The sequence below is a fragment of the Salminus brasiliensis genome, chromosome 16 (genome assembly GCF_030463535.1).
Source record: "Salminus brasiliensis chromosome 16, fSalBra1.hap2, whole genome shotgun sequence".
Lineage (NCBI taxonomy): Eukaryota > Metazoa > Chordata > Actinopteri > Characiformes > Bryconidae > Salminus > Salminus brasiliensis.
The window spans coordinates 29,894,656-29,910,885 of NC_132893.1; the positions used below are offsets into that span (position 1 = coordinate 29,894,656).

The 16,230-nt window shown below is 42.9% G+C and overlaps 1 protein-coding gene across 1 annotated transcript; it reads left to right on the forward strand.

The window, feature by feature from the left end:
- Window positions 1-10,986: 10,986 nt before the first annotated feature.
- Window positions 10,987-14,566, forward strand: LOC140537061 (uncharacterized). The gene is made up of 4 exons (XM_072659222.1): window positions 10,987-11,421; window positions 12,891-13,091; window positions 13,196-13,306; window positions 14,402-14,566. Exons 1-4 carry the CDS (start codon window positions 11,104-11,106, stop codon window positions 14,435-14,437), a joined length of 666 nt encoding a protein of 221 aa, XP_072515323.1. The 5' UTR covers window positions 10,987-11,103; the 3' UTR covers window positions 14,438-14,566.
- The last annotated feature ends 1,664 nt before the right edge of the window (window positions 14,567-16,230 follow it).

Sequence of the window (16,230 nt, forward strand, 5' to 3'; positions counted from 1 at the left end):
TTTTTAACACACACTCACACACTCACACACACACACACACAGCTGTGCGCACACGCCTGCATCAAACATGTACAGTGGGATAGGCTTCATCTCAGAGTGAAACTTCACCTCAGGCAGGGTCAGATGGCTCACAGCTCAGAGAGGTGCAGTGGAGAACACAGCACAATGGCTTTACAGTAACAGTATATATCAGTACAGTCGAATAACAGCACTATGAATAGAGACTGAAGATCGGAACTCACCGTCAGATCAGATTCACTGCCTCTACACAGGCTAATAGGAGAATCCCAAGAGCCCTCTCTGGGATCCTGTTACCTGATCAGGAATGCCAGTGTGAGGACATTCTTCGTCTTCTTCTGAAGAGCTGCAGGGGTTTACACTGTGCGTGTGTGCGTGTGTGTGTGTGCGTGTGTGTGTGTATGCGTGTGGCACTGCAAACCACTGGTGCATTAATCATGACAAACATCAGTTCAATGAGAGGTTTGTTGTTGTGTCTAATGTGACACAATACGGCTCATTCAGCACCCACCGCCTGTGTGGGACGCCCTGCTCCCCCCCCCCCCCCTCTCTCTCTCTCTCGCTCTGTGAGATTTCACCTCGTCAACTACAGAGAGCAAAAAGCGATCAGTGCTACTTCGGTACTCTGCTTTCACAGCAATTATCCATGTGTGTGTTCTGTGATGCTAATTGGTGGCATATTAGGTTCCATGACTTGTTAGCTACACAGGCCCTGTAGCTCCAGTGCTCCAGAACTAGAGAAGCAAACGTGATGACCGCATTGTGGGGCGGCATTGTTTTAGTGGGTTTTAAAAAAATCTTTGACTTGGTTACAGTTACTGTACTGTAATTAAGGTCCAGTAGCTGTCAGCAGCAATTCAGGTCCAGAAAGTAAAAACACGTCCCAGGTTTTGTTCCAACTGTCTAGGCAGCTCTGCTGCAGCTTAGCTGAGAATTCAGGTCCAGAAAGTAAAAATTTTCTAGGTTTCTGAAACTGTTTGACATATTGTTCCCTGTGAGAACCAGCTGACATGAGACGTCGATGAATGTCTAGATCTGGGCCAATCGAGTCTGACCTAAAGACCCGATTACACCTGGCGACTTCACTTCACTTCAATATCAGGATTATACCTGGATAAGGCCAAACCACAAACATGGAGGTGTAAACGCACCCACGGCGCATTTAATCCAGGTACAAATCCGACTACTCAAACCACTTCAGGAGGTGGTCTGAGATGCATTTGAGACACAGGTTTTGGCACACCCGTATGTGGGGCCAATATGGAGTCCATGGACAACACTTTTTAGTTCTCAGTAAAGCTGACCAGACCAGCTATGCTGGTGCTAGAAATCTGTCTTTCCTAGAAATGGAAAAAACATCATTTAGAACCCAGAAAACACCCATGTGGGAACTCCTTGTTGCTTGTTAGCTACATTAGTTAGCTTCAGATCAACTTCATATGCCAGACATGTTTTGTCTAGGATTGTCCTGATCCAAGTGGATCAGAATCAGGGCTGATCAAGGCATATTTTAATGGATCGGGTATCGGCTATATTAATCCCAGTCCAGTTCTGATTTGTCGTTTTAACCACGGTGTTCAGAGCTCCATCTGGTGTCCTCAAGACGCCACTAATGGACACTATAGGTTCTGTAGTATGGAGCTATTTTACAGTGTAACATGAAAACAGACCATCATTTCTGACCCTTCATAAAACTGTCACTGAAAAGCTCTGTTTTACCAGCGGGAGAACCGGAGAACCACTCGCCTTTCTCTGTTTGTAAACCAGCACTGCAGAGCCCATTCAGAACTGAGTGGAGGCTAATGCTAATGCTAATACACACACGCTAAACAAACCCAAATCACACACAGCACATTCACCCACTACAAACCAGTTATTACACACCAGTGTACCACTACACACACACAGGAAGTGATCTGACTGCAGTGTTGTAAAGGAGCTGGGAGCTGATTGGTCAGGGAGGAGAGTCAGACTGAATTCTAAGATATTAAACACTATAAAACTGTTATTATAGAAACTGATACTAAAAATAAAGGGATTTTACTGAGTGTATTAATCAGCAGCGTATCTGATCTAAACTGTGTGGCTGGATTATTATTTTATTATTTATACAAACACAAAGATCGGATCGGTATCAGCTGATACTCAGCATTAACAAGCTCGGATTCGATCAGGGGACAACATGTGGGACTTGCTTACTGTAACTGTGCTGTCCTGTGATCAGTGTTTCAGCCTTCAGTGTTTGCCTTGCTTTGGTGACTCAGGGATGCAGATGTTGAAGTTGTTTACTTAATGTGCATATCTAAGTATGAGTCTCAGCTGAAGGGATCTTTTGGGGTTTCTCTCTACAAAGCGTGTTTCAGACAGAGGCAGAGTGCACTCAGGCTGCGGCACAGTCCCTTTAAACCGATGACTTCAAACGTCTGGTATTCCCATTCTGCACTGGAGCAGACCAGCGGGCGTCCCGCAGAACAAGCTGCAGCCCACGCCAGGCCATGTAAGGCTGGCCGGCAAGCCCCAAAAATAAATGTGAAAGGCGATTGGGGCGAGGGAGAAATAGATGGAGGGAGATTCTGGGGGGAGAGGGAGGGAGAAATCATGAGGGAATGAAGGGAACGAGGCAGGACAAAATGCATTGAGCAAAAGGCAGTGGTTCAACTGCATTAACCTTAGAAACCAGTACCATCAATTATAATAATATGCAAAAAAAACGTATACTGTCCTAAACTGAGTCACTGAGTCATTTTCAAATGGAATGAAACAGAATTACCTTAAATAAATGGCTCCCTCAAGTGAAAATGAACTTGGATAATTAAGGCCAGTGTTTTTTAAATGAGGCACTAGAAGCTATTTGAGTGCTAACAGCGCCCTCTAGTAGAAAATCATCAGCTTGCTAAACGTGCCCGAGTGGCCATGTAGTCAGCTACCATCTCTTTTCAAACTGCCGTCGATGTGGCATCGCCAGGCAGCCCCAGCTCCATCACACCAGCTAACAGCCGCCTGAGCCGGCCAACATCACTTTAAGAGCGATGAGGGGAGAGAGCGCCATCTATCCACCTGGAGACAGCACAACCAGTTGTGCTCTTTCAGACTCCGGCTGCTGATGGCAAAGCGGGATGGCTCAGAATTTCAAACTAGCAGTTCTCTTAAAAATCCTAATAAGTAAATATTCTCTTGAAAAAAATAATTCTCTTGAAATATTATTTTATACTTTTATACTTATAAATATACAAGTGTGAGGCAATCATAAGGTTAAGTAAATATTTAAAAACATATTTTTTTAAGAATACCAAAAATTCCTAAGAAGATTTTTGAAGAATATCAATTTAACTTTTTTTCTTAAGCATGACATTAAACATTGTCGTGCATACAAATAAACAAACAAAAAATAAGCAAACTGCCACACACAAAAAAAACCTTCTTAGTTTTCAATGGAAGTCAGTGTAAACATATTTTATTCTGAGTCATTCTGGAGCGTTTCTATTGGTGAAAATGTTGATAACACTCAGTGTAAAAAACAACTGCCAGATTCACATTATGTAAAAAAGTGAAAATCGTCCAATATAGGCTGAAGTATCTTGTTAAAGACAATGCCTTCCATAGTGTGTCATATTTTCAAGTCAAATATGATATCAGGCAGAGTTTCTGAGCTAGCGGAGTGTTTTCTCTCAGTGATAGACGGGAGTGGTGGGAATGGAGGTGAAACTTATTATTAGTTTAATATATTTTGGCCCCTGGTGACTATAGTGACGTGGTGGTGGCAAAGTCATTATATTTTGATGGAAATACAGGAAATTGGCCATTTTGTCTTTTAAATGAAAGGAGGAATGGTGGTTAATATGACCAGACATATTAATGTGACCAGGCACAAACAGAAAAGGTCAGTTTTGGCTTCAGGTTATCTTAGCTAGCTATGAGTCATGGGTGAAAGATAGTACGTAGGCCCATATAAGGGCCCAGTAAATTCAGTAGGGGGCACAGTCCCCATGGAATACCTCACACTACAGGCCCCTATGTGATACCCCTCACTCTTCCTGATAGTTTTAAGGGCAGTTATAAGCAGGGGGAAATGTCCTCCACTCAGCACATCAACAGGTTCTACATGTGAGGCCCTCAGCACTCGGGTCACCAAGTGTTTCTGTCTGTCTCCTCGCAGCAGACTGCGAGTGGGCTTATTATGACGGACCTCCTGCCACCACTCCTGCTCACTGTCCTGTCTGTTTTGATGAAGCCCATGTGGGCCTCCTGTTTTCCAGTGCAATGAGTGTAATTTCAGCATTTGGCACATTAAAGTAACAGAATCCAGATGGACGATTAACGTGGACCACCAACCCCACCCCACTCCCACCACCAGCACCAAAAAAAAAAAAAAACACTTCCCACTTTGAAATCAGTCGCTGGAAAACTTCAGGGGAATAATTATCTAAAGCTTCATGAGAGTGACAGCAGCATGAGAGTGTCCATTAAGAGCCTAAATGTACTCTGGTTTAATATGTAATTTACAGCACTGAGCGAGCGAGAGAGAGAGAGAAAGAGAGAGAGCGAGAGAGTTTCCTGTTTTCCATCTTCTGCTGATTAGTATTTGGAGTATCTTACTCATTTCCTGAGTTTGAAATTACCTCTCTCTCTCTCTCTCTCTCTCTCTCTCTCTCTGTCTCTCGCTTTGGCTGTCTCTCGCTCTGCAGGTGCAGAGAGCGCTTCTCCTCCTATTGTGTTGGTAAAGCTTTCAGGAAGGAACGCCTCATTTCTTTTGGTTTACTTAAGCCGAGCCCCCCTTCTTCAAGCTTTTGAACGCTCTCAGTCTTGTCACACACTTCTTAAATTACTGGCTCTTTCCCATGTGCCCACTGGGCCAGGCTGGGAGTGAATGAAACAGTGTCAGGAGGGTGTCTGAGTTCGTGTGGGTGCTGTTATCTCTACCTTGAGTGAGCTTTCACTCACAGGCCTTCATACCTCCTTTTGTAGGTCACACAGGCAAACACTGTGAACTGGAAGAATCAACAGATCCTGTCACCATCTAGTGGTTCTAATGGGAATTGCTCGGAGATGTCTGAAAATATCCAGACTAACACAGGTGTTACAGGTTGTGCAGAAACAGTTTGCCTAATTGCCATAGAAAATCACTGCCAATATAATGAGCCAAAGCTGATTTCAGCCTCAGGTTACACTCCCAATGCCAAGAGTCGACTAGAGGGGTTTAAAGCCCTCCAGTACTGGGCGTGAAGGAGCTGTGTTCACTAGAGTGATGGAGATGGACCCAGTATATCTGGAATGAGCTGGAGTGTGAATGTAATCCAGTGTGAATGTAATCGCCTTTCCTCACTTTCTACCACTGGTGCTGTATACACTACCACAGAACTTTAGACTTCAGGTCTTAAAGCGTCTCTCGAACGTCAGACTGTGTTTTTCTTGGCAGAGTTGAATAATGAGAGTTCAGTCCATGGAAGTGGTAAACCATGAACCACGAAAAAACTGCTGTACCGAATCCAAATGTAACCAAACAGCGCTGGAAAACAGGCCAAAACCCCAAGCAGTTCCATAACAGTCTTGACTCATTAAATTTACACCCCCAAAGATGAAGGATTTGGGAGAATATGATGTTGTTGATAGGAGAGGAGCTGATCAGACTCTGCTAGTGATGGGAATATGGGCTGCTACCAGGCCTCGTGACCGTGGATTTTCCTGTGCCAGCGTCCACCGAAGGTGAGCTCAAACTCGGGACGCCACGAAGCAAAAGCCAGGGGAAGCAAATAGGGATCCGCGCTAGGCTAAAAGCTAACATCCACTCCCACAGGAACAAACTGGGCTACCTCACCTCAAAATGAATCTAAACACACATCAGCAAGCACCGGCTTATTTTATTTTATCAGTACGACTCAAGAAAGCCAACCCTGGGGATGTGAATATGGGCAAGGCTAAGAGCTAACCGGTTAACAGGCTTGAGAAACAAAAACATCTGAGCATTTTCGCCCCACCAAAGTCACATACTTACTATTTACACCTAAACATCTATGTGAAATACTCTAAATGCATTCTTTATATATGAATAAATTATGTATTTACAGATATGTCTAATTATTCTAACATTCTTCCATAAAGCTAGAGGATAATAATAAGGATAATAATAATAAGGTAGGAGGTCTTTATCTTTAGCCAGACTTGTACCTTATGTATTTCCAGCATGAGCACTATAACGGTCATGGCCCCCCCTGCTGGCTTCAGAGGGAACCAAGCTTGGACTGCCCCTCATCCCAGGGCTTATCAGTCTTTAAAGGCCTCTGAGTTTGTACAGCTCTTTGTGGAGGCTCTGTGTTTGGATGAGTTTACAGCACTGGTCTTGTTTATTGGAGCTACTAGGTTTTGACTCTCTGGTATTGTATATTGAACTTTGGTCTGGGTATGTGTTACAGTGCGAACATGGTTCGGTGGTTAAAGTCTATGCTTATTTCAGGATGCCTGTAAATGAACATACAGTTATTTTTGGAGCCATCACAAGAATGTGATGGAGTTTAGCATAATCACAGCTTGAAGACTAAGAGGGGATGATGGTGCAGCTGAAACATGTTAATGGCCTAAAGTTCACAGGTGTGCAGTTGCAGGTGCAGGTCAGAACCTGCTGTACTTTCACTGAGGTGAAAGCGCTCATATGAGATCAAATCACACTCTTCTCAGGTTCCCCATTGTCCCGCTATGGAACTATTTAAGGGACCAACCCAGTAAACAGTACTTTAAACTTCAAATGGTGTAAAGCACCAGTCCTGTTCATTAAACTGATTTTATGTCCGACCATAACTTCAAATGTGGCAGGGGTGTCATTAGACCCAATTTAGTGAACCACGTGCCAAAATGCTGCTGAGTTTTATCCTGAACCGAACTACAGGACATGCCATGCAAATTAACGACAGGCGCTACATTTCCCATAATGCCCCAGCGTCTTTCCAAAAGCTTGAGCAGCTAACGCTTTCAGTCCGAGACAGTTTATACAGGGTTTTTCTGGACATTTGTTGCTAATTATTTAAAAGAATGGCAGACGAGGTTATGATAGCTAATAGCTATGTGTTGTAGCTATAGCCACTTATAACTGTAACCATAACTTATAACCATTACCAAGTTCAAGGTGTAGCTCACACATAGTTTTATGCTGTGAAGGTCATTTTTTTCTATGCTTGTGTGTAGTAATAATAGCTAATAATATAATTACTAACATTATTATTATTATTATTATTATTATTATCAGTAGATCACATAGTCTAGAATACCAAAATTAAATACCAAAAGTTATTTTTCCTTAATCAATATTTCAATATTAAATATGTGGAGCTATTGGCCTTGAGATTGGATCTCCACTTTTGAACCATAAGTGACAGCTTTCTCCTCTGTTAAATTTTGTTACATTTTCAACGAAGTGTTGTTTATTCAATAGGGGCAGTTTTGGTGGTCTACCAAGTTGATTGTTAGGGAGATATTTTAACCATTTTATCATTTTTCTTTTTAGAACTTTTACCACTTTTTTTTTCATTTGGTGTTCCCATTCTATAAAGCTTTCCTCTTTGAGAGATTGGAGAAAATTAAGCTTCACTGGTGTTTTTGTCTTTGTCTTTCCACTGTGAGAAGATGGCTCAATACCATGGGTCTGAAAGATGTGGAGCTGATCAAAGGAAAGGAAGCAGACAAAAACACCTCAGAGTCCAGACCTCAACATCAGCGAATGTGCTTGTGATTCCTCAGACTGCAAGAGACAGGAACTGCAGCCAACCAGAGGATTCTGTCTCTTCTGTGTCAGAATGTTTCAGATGTGATAAAGACTACAGCATTTCCTGCCTTTCTGGTTTTAGTGAGGAATACTGAAGTTATCCTTCATACAATAGGAGCCGACACTGTGCGTTTCTGAGGGCGGTGACAGAGAAGAGCATGGTGGGAAAATTAAGGACCATGTAGAACCAGTTCTGCTCATCTTCTCCAGGGCATGATTTGCAGCCACACATTCAGTCACTTGCTCATTCCAACAAGGTGCTCTAGGAAGCGCTATTGGGAATCCTTTCTGTGGACAGGACTGCTATCCGGCCTCCTCCCTAGTGCCTCCTCCCAGTGGACTATGCTAACCCCAGCCTCTCTGTTCCACACACTGCTTTTTATATCCTGCGTCCTGCACACACATATACACACACACTCCACACTACTCAGTGTGAATGATGAATTAGCCATAACATTACCACAACCTATTTAATATCGACTGGGTCCCCCCTTTATCACCACAACAGATCTGACCATTCAATGCATGACCTCTGAAGATGTCCTGTGATGTCCTGTGGTATCTGGCACCAAAACATTAGCAGCAGATCCTTTAAGTCCGGTAAGTTGTGAGGTGGGGCCTCCATGGATCGCATAAATAAGCCTTGGGTGCCCATGACCCTGTCGTTGGATCACCAGTTGTCCTCTATATAACCACTTTTAGTAGGTACTGACCTCTGCATAACAGGAACACCTGCCTGATGTTTTGGAGATTTTCTGATCCAGTCGTCTAACCATCACAGTTTGTTTTTTGTTGAAGTAGCTGAGATTCTTGTGCTTGCCAATTTCTCCTGCTTTTAAAAACACATCACTTTTAAGAAGTGACGGTTCACTTGCTGTCTATTATAGCCTCCTCTTGACACATGCCAACTTGCTTTTACAGCTTACTTTTTAGCCCTATCGTGGTTCAAATCATATCTAACGGGGCGCTATCAGTTCGTAAAGATCAAAGATCTATCTTCAAATTACACAGAAGTAAGATATGGAGTTCCTCAAGGCTCTATTTTAAGACCGCTACTATTTACATTATACATGTTACCACTGGGCTCAGTTATAAGCAGACATGACGTTAAATTCCATTGTTATGCAGATGACACACAGCTCTATATATCATCCAAACCTGACGATAAATTTAGATTACAGAAAATGGAGGACTGTGTAAAGGATATAAAACTCTGGATGTCACATAACTTCCTTCTCCTCAACAGTGACAAAACCGAGGTTCTCCTTTTAGGTCCAAAAGACACTCGAAATAAACTGTCCGACTTAATGTTAGACTTGGCTGATGCTTCCATTATTCCTAATTTAGCAGCTAAAAATCTTGGCGTCATATTCGACTCAGATTTATCATTTTAGCAGCATATAGCTAATATTAGTAGAACAGCCTTTATGCAGCTTAGGAACATCTCCAAACTAAGAGACTCCTTATCTCTACAGGACGCTGAAAAGCTAGTACACGCTTTTATTACCTCAAGGCTAGATTACTATAATGCACTACTGTCAGGTTGTTCCAGCAGGAACCTCAATAAACTTCAGCTGGTTCAAAATGCTGCAGCCAGGGTCCTTACTAAAACTAGAACATTTGACCATATCAGTCCAGTTCTATCAGCACTTCATTGGCTCCCAGTTCAATCCTGTATTGAATACAAAATTCTTCTATTAACATATAAAGCCCTACATGGCCTCACTCCTGAGTACCTGCGGGATCTTATTACATATTATGAACCATCAAGACTACTTAGATCTCAGGGTGCTGGACTTTTACTCATTCCCAAAATTCAGAAAACCTCAGCAGGGGAAGAGCCTTTTCTTATAAAGCCCCCCAACTCTGGAATAACCTTCCAGATAATGTTCGGGACTCAGACACAGTTTCAATCTTTACATCCAAGCTGAAAACTCATCTGTTTAGTTTAGCTTACCCGCCTACCACTGCTACCTGCTTAGTGACCATGTTAAAACCATGTTTAGCTATCTGTTATACCTGGTTTGGTCATTTTTATCATTAATGTTTAAAAAGTTCTGACCAGAGGAGGACGGGTCCACCTTGTGAGTCTTGGTTCCTCCCAAGGTTTCTTCCTCCAGCTCTGAGGGAGTTTTTCCTTGCCACTGTCGCTGTTGGCTGCTCACTGGGGGTCTTTGATTCATCATGTCTTACGTTATTTCTTCTTTCTTTTTTGTCTCTGTCTTTTATTAATCACTATTTATGTAAAGCAGCTTTGTGATGACAAGAGTTGTAAAAAGCTATACAAATAAATCTGACTTGACTTGACTTTTCACTTCACCGATTTTTAACATATGACTGGTAAATTTTGGCTGATTCCAATTTTCTTGATTTCTAAGAATTATAAATACTATTAAATACATATTTAGATTTTATAGTTTAGACACTGACATTTGAAGCTTGTAAAAAACTTTAGATATTTTACATGCTTCAGATATTTAAAGGTTGCTAATGTTTACACGGACGTAGTGGATAAAGAAAACCTGCTGGATTTTACCGTTCATCACTGTTGATCGGTGCATCTTAAAAAAAACATATCCAGTTAAAAATGAATGTTCCCACAAAGTTATTCACAATTCCCTGAGGAGCACCATGGAGCACCATCATTCCAGAGAACACAGTTCTTCCACTGCTTCACAGTTTAATGCTGGGGGGCTTTATACCTCTCTAGCCCACACCTGGCATTAGGCAGCATGGTGCCAATAGGTTCATGTTTATCTGCTCCAGAGAGTCCTATTCTATAGGCAGTACTTCTCTACGGGGACTAGGCAAGCTGTCTGTGTCAGCAATGGGTGCAATGTAAAGCAGATGAATGCATTTATTCAAAGGGGTGTCCACAAACTTTTGTGTATATAGAACCATCTACAAACACCTATAAGCTGCCAAGAACCATTTAGGCATCCAGGTGGTTCTTTGAGTTGTAATGGGTTCAAGTAGCACCACTGTCTTCACTTCTTGCCGTCATTTAGAAGAATCTGTGCAATTCCCTTTTAGAAATGGTTCCAAAAAATGTTTAGAACCTAAACATTGGGATTTACAGTACAGTGCACGACTCTGCCCGGAAAAGATGCTTGGCCAAGGTTTGAGGAGCTGGAGCTTTAGCAGGCTAGTGGATTGTTCTGAGGCTCTTTATACTCAGCCGGTTTCGTGCAGCAAGCCACAAAGATCAGCAGTTACAGAGGAACGCAGCAGTGTGAGCAACTCCCCTGCCTGTGTGTGTGTGTATTTCTGTAAACCCCCCTCAGCAGTCCCCACAAGGACAAAATCGTACACAGGCTGTGTGTGGATATTAGATGGACAACTGGCAGCATCAGAAAGCCATGAAGCTCCAGCACCTGCTCTGGATCACCATCTTCATGCCTGGCCCCTGCATGGCAGGTAATGTCAACAGAACTGGTGCTAGAACCTCCTCAAAGGTCCATCCGCATCCAGAGACATCACAGCTGGAGCTTCTCTCTCTGGGCCAGAAACAGCTGTTCTCTGACCTGGGTGAGAGTGCCAGGCAACTGGCTGAACAGGACAGCCTGGTGGCTCTGGAGCTGGCCAAACAGATGCGAGCTCTGAAGGAGATCAGAAGACGGAGGAAGGAGGTTGTAAGAGCGGGCACTCAGGTAAGTTTGGGGAATAGGATGCTATGATAAAGTTAACACGAGAATTAGCTTGCAATATTGTAGATATTGTAAAGATCTCCCCGCACTTGAATGGACACCAGCAGCCACTTACTATCATGGGCTAATTTGCATAATGCTAATTGAGATGTTAATTCAGGGGACTGTCTAAGTATTAGCCAGGAGTCCAAGAGAGCATTACTGACTTCACTCTCTCTGGATGGCCTACCCTCTGGTCACTTCATGTGACTAGTATCTGGACTGAATTCTGATAAGATTTAAGCCACATGTGTTTACATTTAGTAGTCGAATGCATTTCCGGTTAGTCAGACTGAAATCTGATTGGTGTGTGGGATGGAATATGCAAATTTGCTCATTACACAGCAATTACTACTGGTGCTTTGGTTGTCGAATGCGCCTTGGAGGGATGGGTGTGTTTACACAGCTATAAAGTGCCTCAGTGCCTTTTAGGCTTATTTATTTAGGTCAATTGCCTAGGCTATATATATGTATCAGAATTATATTGATAAGGCCATGATCATGATCAAGCCATGTAAAAAGGCAAGTGTAAACGCACCTAGGACGCATTTAAACCAGACACAAATCCCATCACTCAAACCAGGAGGTTTTAGATATCACTCCTCAACCAAAACTCCTCCCAAAACATCCAAAACACCAGCAAATTTGCATAATCTGCCCCCCACAGCAATCGGATATCAGTCTGACTAACCGGAGACGCATTTGACTATGTAGTGTGTTTGTGTGGCGCAACAGATAAGACCACTACCTGCCAGTGAGCTAACACACAATGTAAAAGACTGGGGTTCGATTCCTGGTCTGTGCTATACCAATAAGAGGCCTTGGGCAAGACTCCTAACACTACATTGGCCCACCTCTGTAGTAAGAGTAACCTTGTAAGTCGCATTGGATAAGAGCGTCAGCTAAATGGCATAAGTGTAAACGCATGTGGCTGAAATCTGATCAGGATACAATCCAGATACTAGTCATATAAAGTGACCAGGTGTAAACAGGGTCTAAGACACATTTGAGCCACATGTTGAGCACTGTAAAAGCATCCGTAAAGCCCAAAAGCACACCCAAAGCTCTTGAAGTGGTTTGAGGGATCTGGTTTAAATGCATCCTGGGTGCATTTACACTTGCCCTTTTTCATGGCTTGGCCATATCCATATATAATCATGATACTCAAGACTCATGAAGTGACCAGGTGTAAACAGCATCTTAGAGTTCTCCTCCGAGAGACTTGAAGGAAGCTAGAGCCCACCACTGTAATCAAGGCTTGCTCACTAGGGGTTCAGGCTTGGGCCAGGATTTATCTGAATATCTTTATAATAACAGCAGTTGTACAAAGGACTTCTACTACAAACCCCAGTGTTATGTATCACGTGTCATGAAAATATCTTCAGCTGTCAATACATTCCATGTGTTTACATACGGCCCACTCCTGCGCACAGGTGAGGGCTGACCTTCAGTTGTTCACTGCGAGAGGGGAGAGGCTGCAGACCGCGGCCTGGAGGCTGAGAAATGAACTCGGTGCCCTAAAGGCTAGTCAGGATGGGGCAGTCGGGCGGATGAGAAAGATCCTCGCTATAGTTCTGCTGTTAAGTGGGTCAGCCTCTCAGACACATTCCCCAGTAAACATAACTCAGCTCAAGGTTAGTTCAGTGGCTTATCTTGTGTTGACATGCATTCCTTTATAGCTGTGGAGAAAGTGTTGGGCTGAGGCTTATCAGAACTGTGTTTTTGTGCCTCCTAATAGACAATGGTGGACTCTCAGTCTAGAAGGCTCTCCAGCTTGTCCATGGAGTTAACAAATCAAGATGAGGTCATGGAGGAACGTCAGAAGGTCATCGCTGACCTTGAAGAGCAGGTGATTGTAAAGATTCAACTCATTAAAACTGTGAAAATAAAAGCCTGTATCTCCACTATGATAATGTTAGAGCATGTTATTACCCTGAATGCATGTTAATGTAATGAGATTTAATGGCAGGTAAATTCAGACTCTGAATTTCTGTTGATCCAATCATTATGAAAAGTTCATAACTGGAAGAAATAAGTTCTGAAGGAAGAAAAATGATCTTCTAATGTAGCCTAAATGGACCAAAGTATTTGGACACCAGCTCATTCATATCTCTTCTGAAGTCGTGGCTATTAAAAAGAGTTGATCCTGCTTTTGCTGGAGTCACTGTCTCTACTGTCCAGGAAAGAAGGGTTTCTAGATTTTAGAGCACTGCTGTGAGGATTTGATTGCATTCAGTGACAAGAGTGTTAGCAAGGTCAGGATGTTGGGTGATTACCAGCCTACTTCATCCTCAACTCCCCAACTCATCCCAAAAGTATTGGATGGAGCACCAACCACCATTCCAGCAAACACAGTTCCACTGCTCCACAGCTCAATGCTGGGGGGCTTTATACACCTCTAGCCCACACCTGGTATAACGTGGTAATATGATGCGAATATTCACCTGCTCCAGGGAGTCCTATTCTATTGGCAGTACTTCTCTACAGGCACTAGACATGCTGTGTGTGTGCATTTGCACTTTGGTGTTCTCTGGAATGATGGATGGTGCTACATTCAGTGCATTTGGGATGGGGTAGGGAGTTGGGGATGAGGTGCGGCAGTGATCATTCGGCATCTTGATCTCAGGAATACTGTTGTCGCTGAATGCAATCAAATCCTCACAGCAAGACAATGGAGACAGTTAATCAAACCAGAGCAGGTTGACTTGTTTTTTGAATACCTTTGATTTAGGAAGAAACAATGAATGAACGGGTGTCCCAATACTTTTGGCCACGCCGTGCACAACTGAGTCATTGTTTTTGACTGTGAATTTCATCGTACATCCTTTTCATCTCAAGCAGTATGGCAAATAGACGATGTCCGGCGGGAGTTTCCAGCAGAGTCAGCTGTGTTTGTGTTGAGAAAGTCAGATGAAGAGCTGAGGTCATTCTCTGTTTACCACAGGTGTCTGACCAGGGGGCCAAGGACCAAGGGGCCTAGCACAGAGCCGGATTCTTCTTCAACTTGCTCTTCGTCAAAGTTTTTATTTCTGTGGGAAATCAGTAGTGATGATACTCATTTTATAGTTGTATAAATTATCATATTAATTCTGTGTCATCTGAAAAAACATCAGGAAGTCTCTCTCATTATTTTTTAATACCAGCTCAGTTATTAAATACTGATACACAGTGTCTGCTGCACGTCTTCTGCATGTTCACTCACTGCAATACAAGATACCAGCCTGCTTCAGCAGCTCATCAGCAAGAAAATGCGGCATCATCACTGTGTGGTTTCACACAATGTAAGGCAGTGTGTGTTCACTTGAAAGCAAGGCTCTGAGTATGCTTGGGTGGACGTTCTGCGTCCCATGTTCAGGAGATCTTGATCCTCTGAGATCTTGATCCTCCTCTTGATCCGGCTGTCTGAGAGCCAAATGTGGCAAAGGTGCTTTTGTGGATTGTGAACCACCAGTTCTTAACAGGTCGTAACAAATGGCTTTAGGTCTGTGATGCAGGCTTGAAAACAAGCTCAGAAACATGAACTCTAGCCTAAATCTGGAAAGGACAAAGGGAGGGAGGGAAAGAGGGAATCATAAAGAAAAAAAGAAAATAGCAGACATTTCTAAACAGATTTGCAAATGGATATAAATCAGAAGGGAGTTTACTAAAGGGACTACTTCACAAATGCTGATTAAATGTAGGTCTATACATACCACACATTGTTTAATTGACTTAAAAATCCAGATTTAAACTTTTAAAATGATCTTTTGGCCCATATTTGAATAATAATTTAAATAATACTGGGACACATCCAATAGACTTTTAATATTAGCTATTATATATTAATTATATAATATAGCTATTAATATTATTTATTATTTAGACAATGGTCAGTTCTGCCTAGCCAGATGTGTATGATAGCTTTTTAAAGGGGCCATACCATGAGAAAAAAAGGTTTTTGCCGTATGTAAACATGGGTTCGAAACATGCCATTCACTCATCGGTTCACACACTTGTCTCTATTTAAACACTGAGAGGCAAAACCCTGTTAAAGCTACAGTAGTTCAGCCCCAAACATTCATACTGAAGCTATAAGTAGGTTTCCAGTCTGGACATCTTTTTGCATGAGGTGCAATACAGCACAGCCAATCAGAACAGAGCTCATTTACACATATAGATCTGGTGGCCATCAGCTAAAAAAAATTCATCAGCCAACACTTTTATCTAGCGCAACTTACAGGTTAGGAGTATTGGGTGTCTTACAGACAAGACAAGACAACCATATTCACACTTAGTATTGACCACAGTTGGAATCTGGCCTCCGCCTTCCCTAACCCATCTGTGCAGTGGCAGGTAGTGGTGTTACCTGTTGCACCACACCAACAATCACATAACACACACACAGTGACAGTGAGCACACATGCCTGGAGCAGTAGGCAGCCATTGCTGTGGCACTGGGGGAGCAGAGAAGGTGAAGAGCCTTGCTCAAGGGCCCAACAGTGGCAACTTGCCAAGCCTGGGAATTGAACCCACAACCCTGTCATCAATTCAGATCACCACTGCCCCGCTAAAAAGCTCTATTGGTGTAGCGTCGTATGTTTGCCCAGCCAAGGAATCAAACCCAGTAGCTCTAGCTAACTCCAGAACTGCCAGAAGACCCCACATAGACTGGACGACTGATTGGGCAAAACATGCTAGTCATGCTAAGGATGTTCAGCAACATTATTGTGACACTAATTAAACTAATGCTAGCTAACTAATCTGTAGCCATGCTGGCTATTTAGAACAACAGCC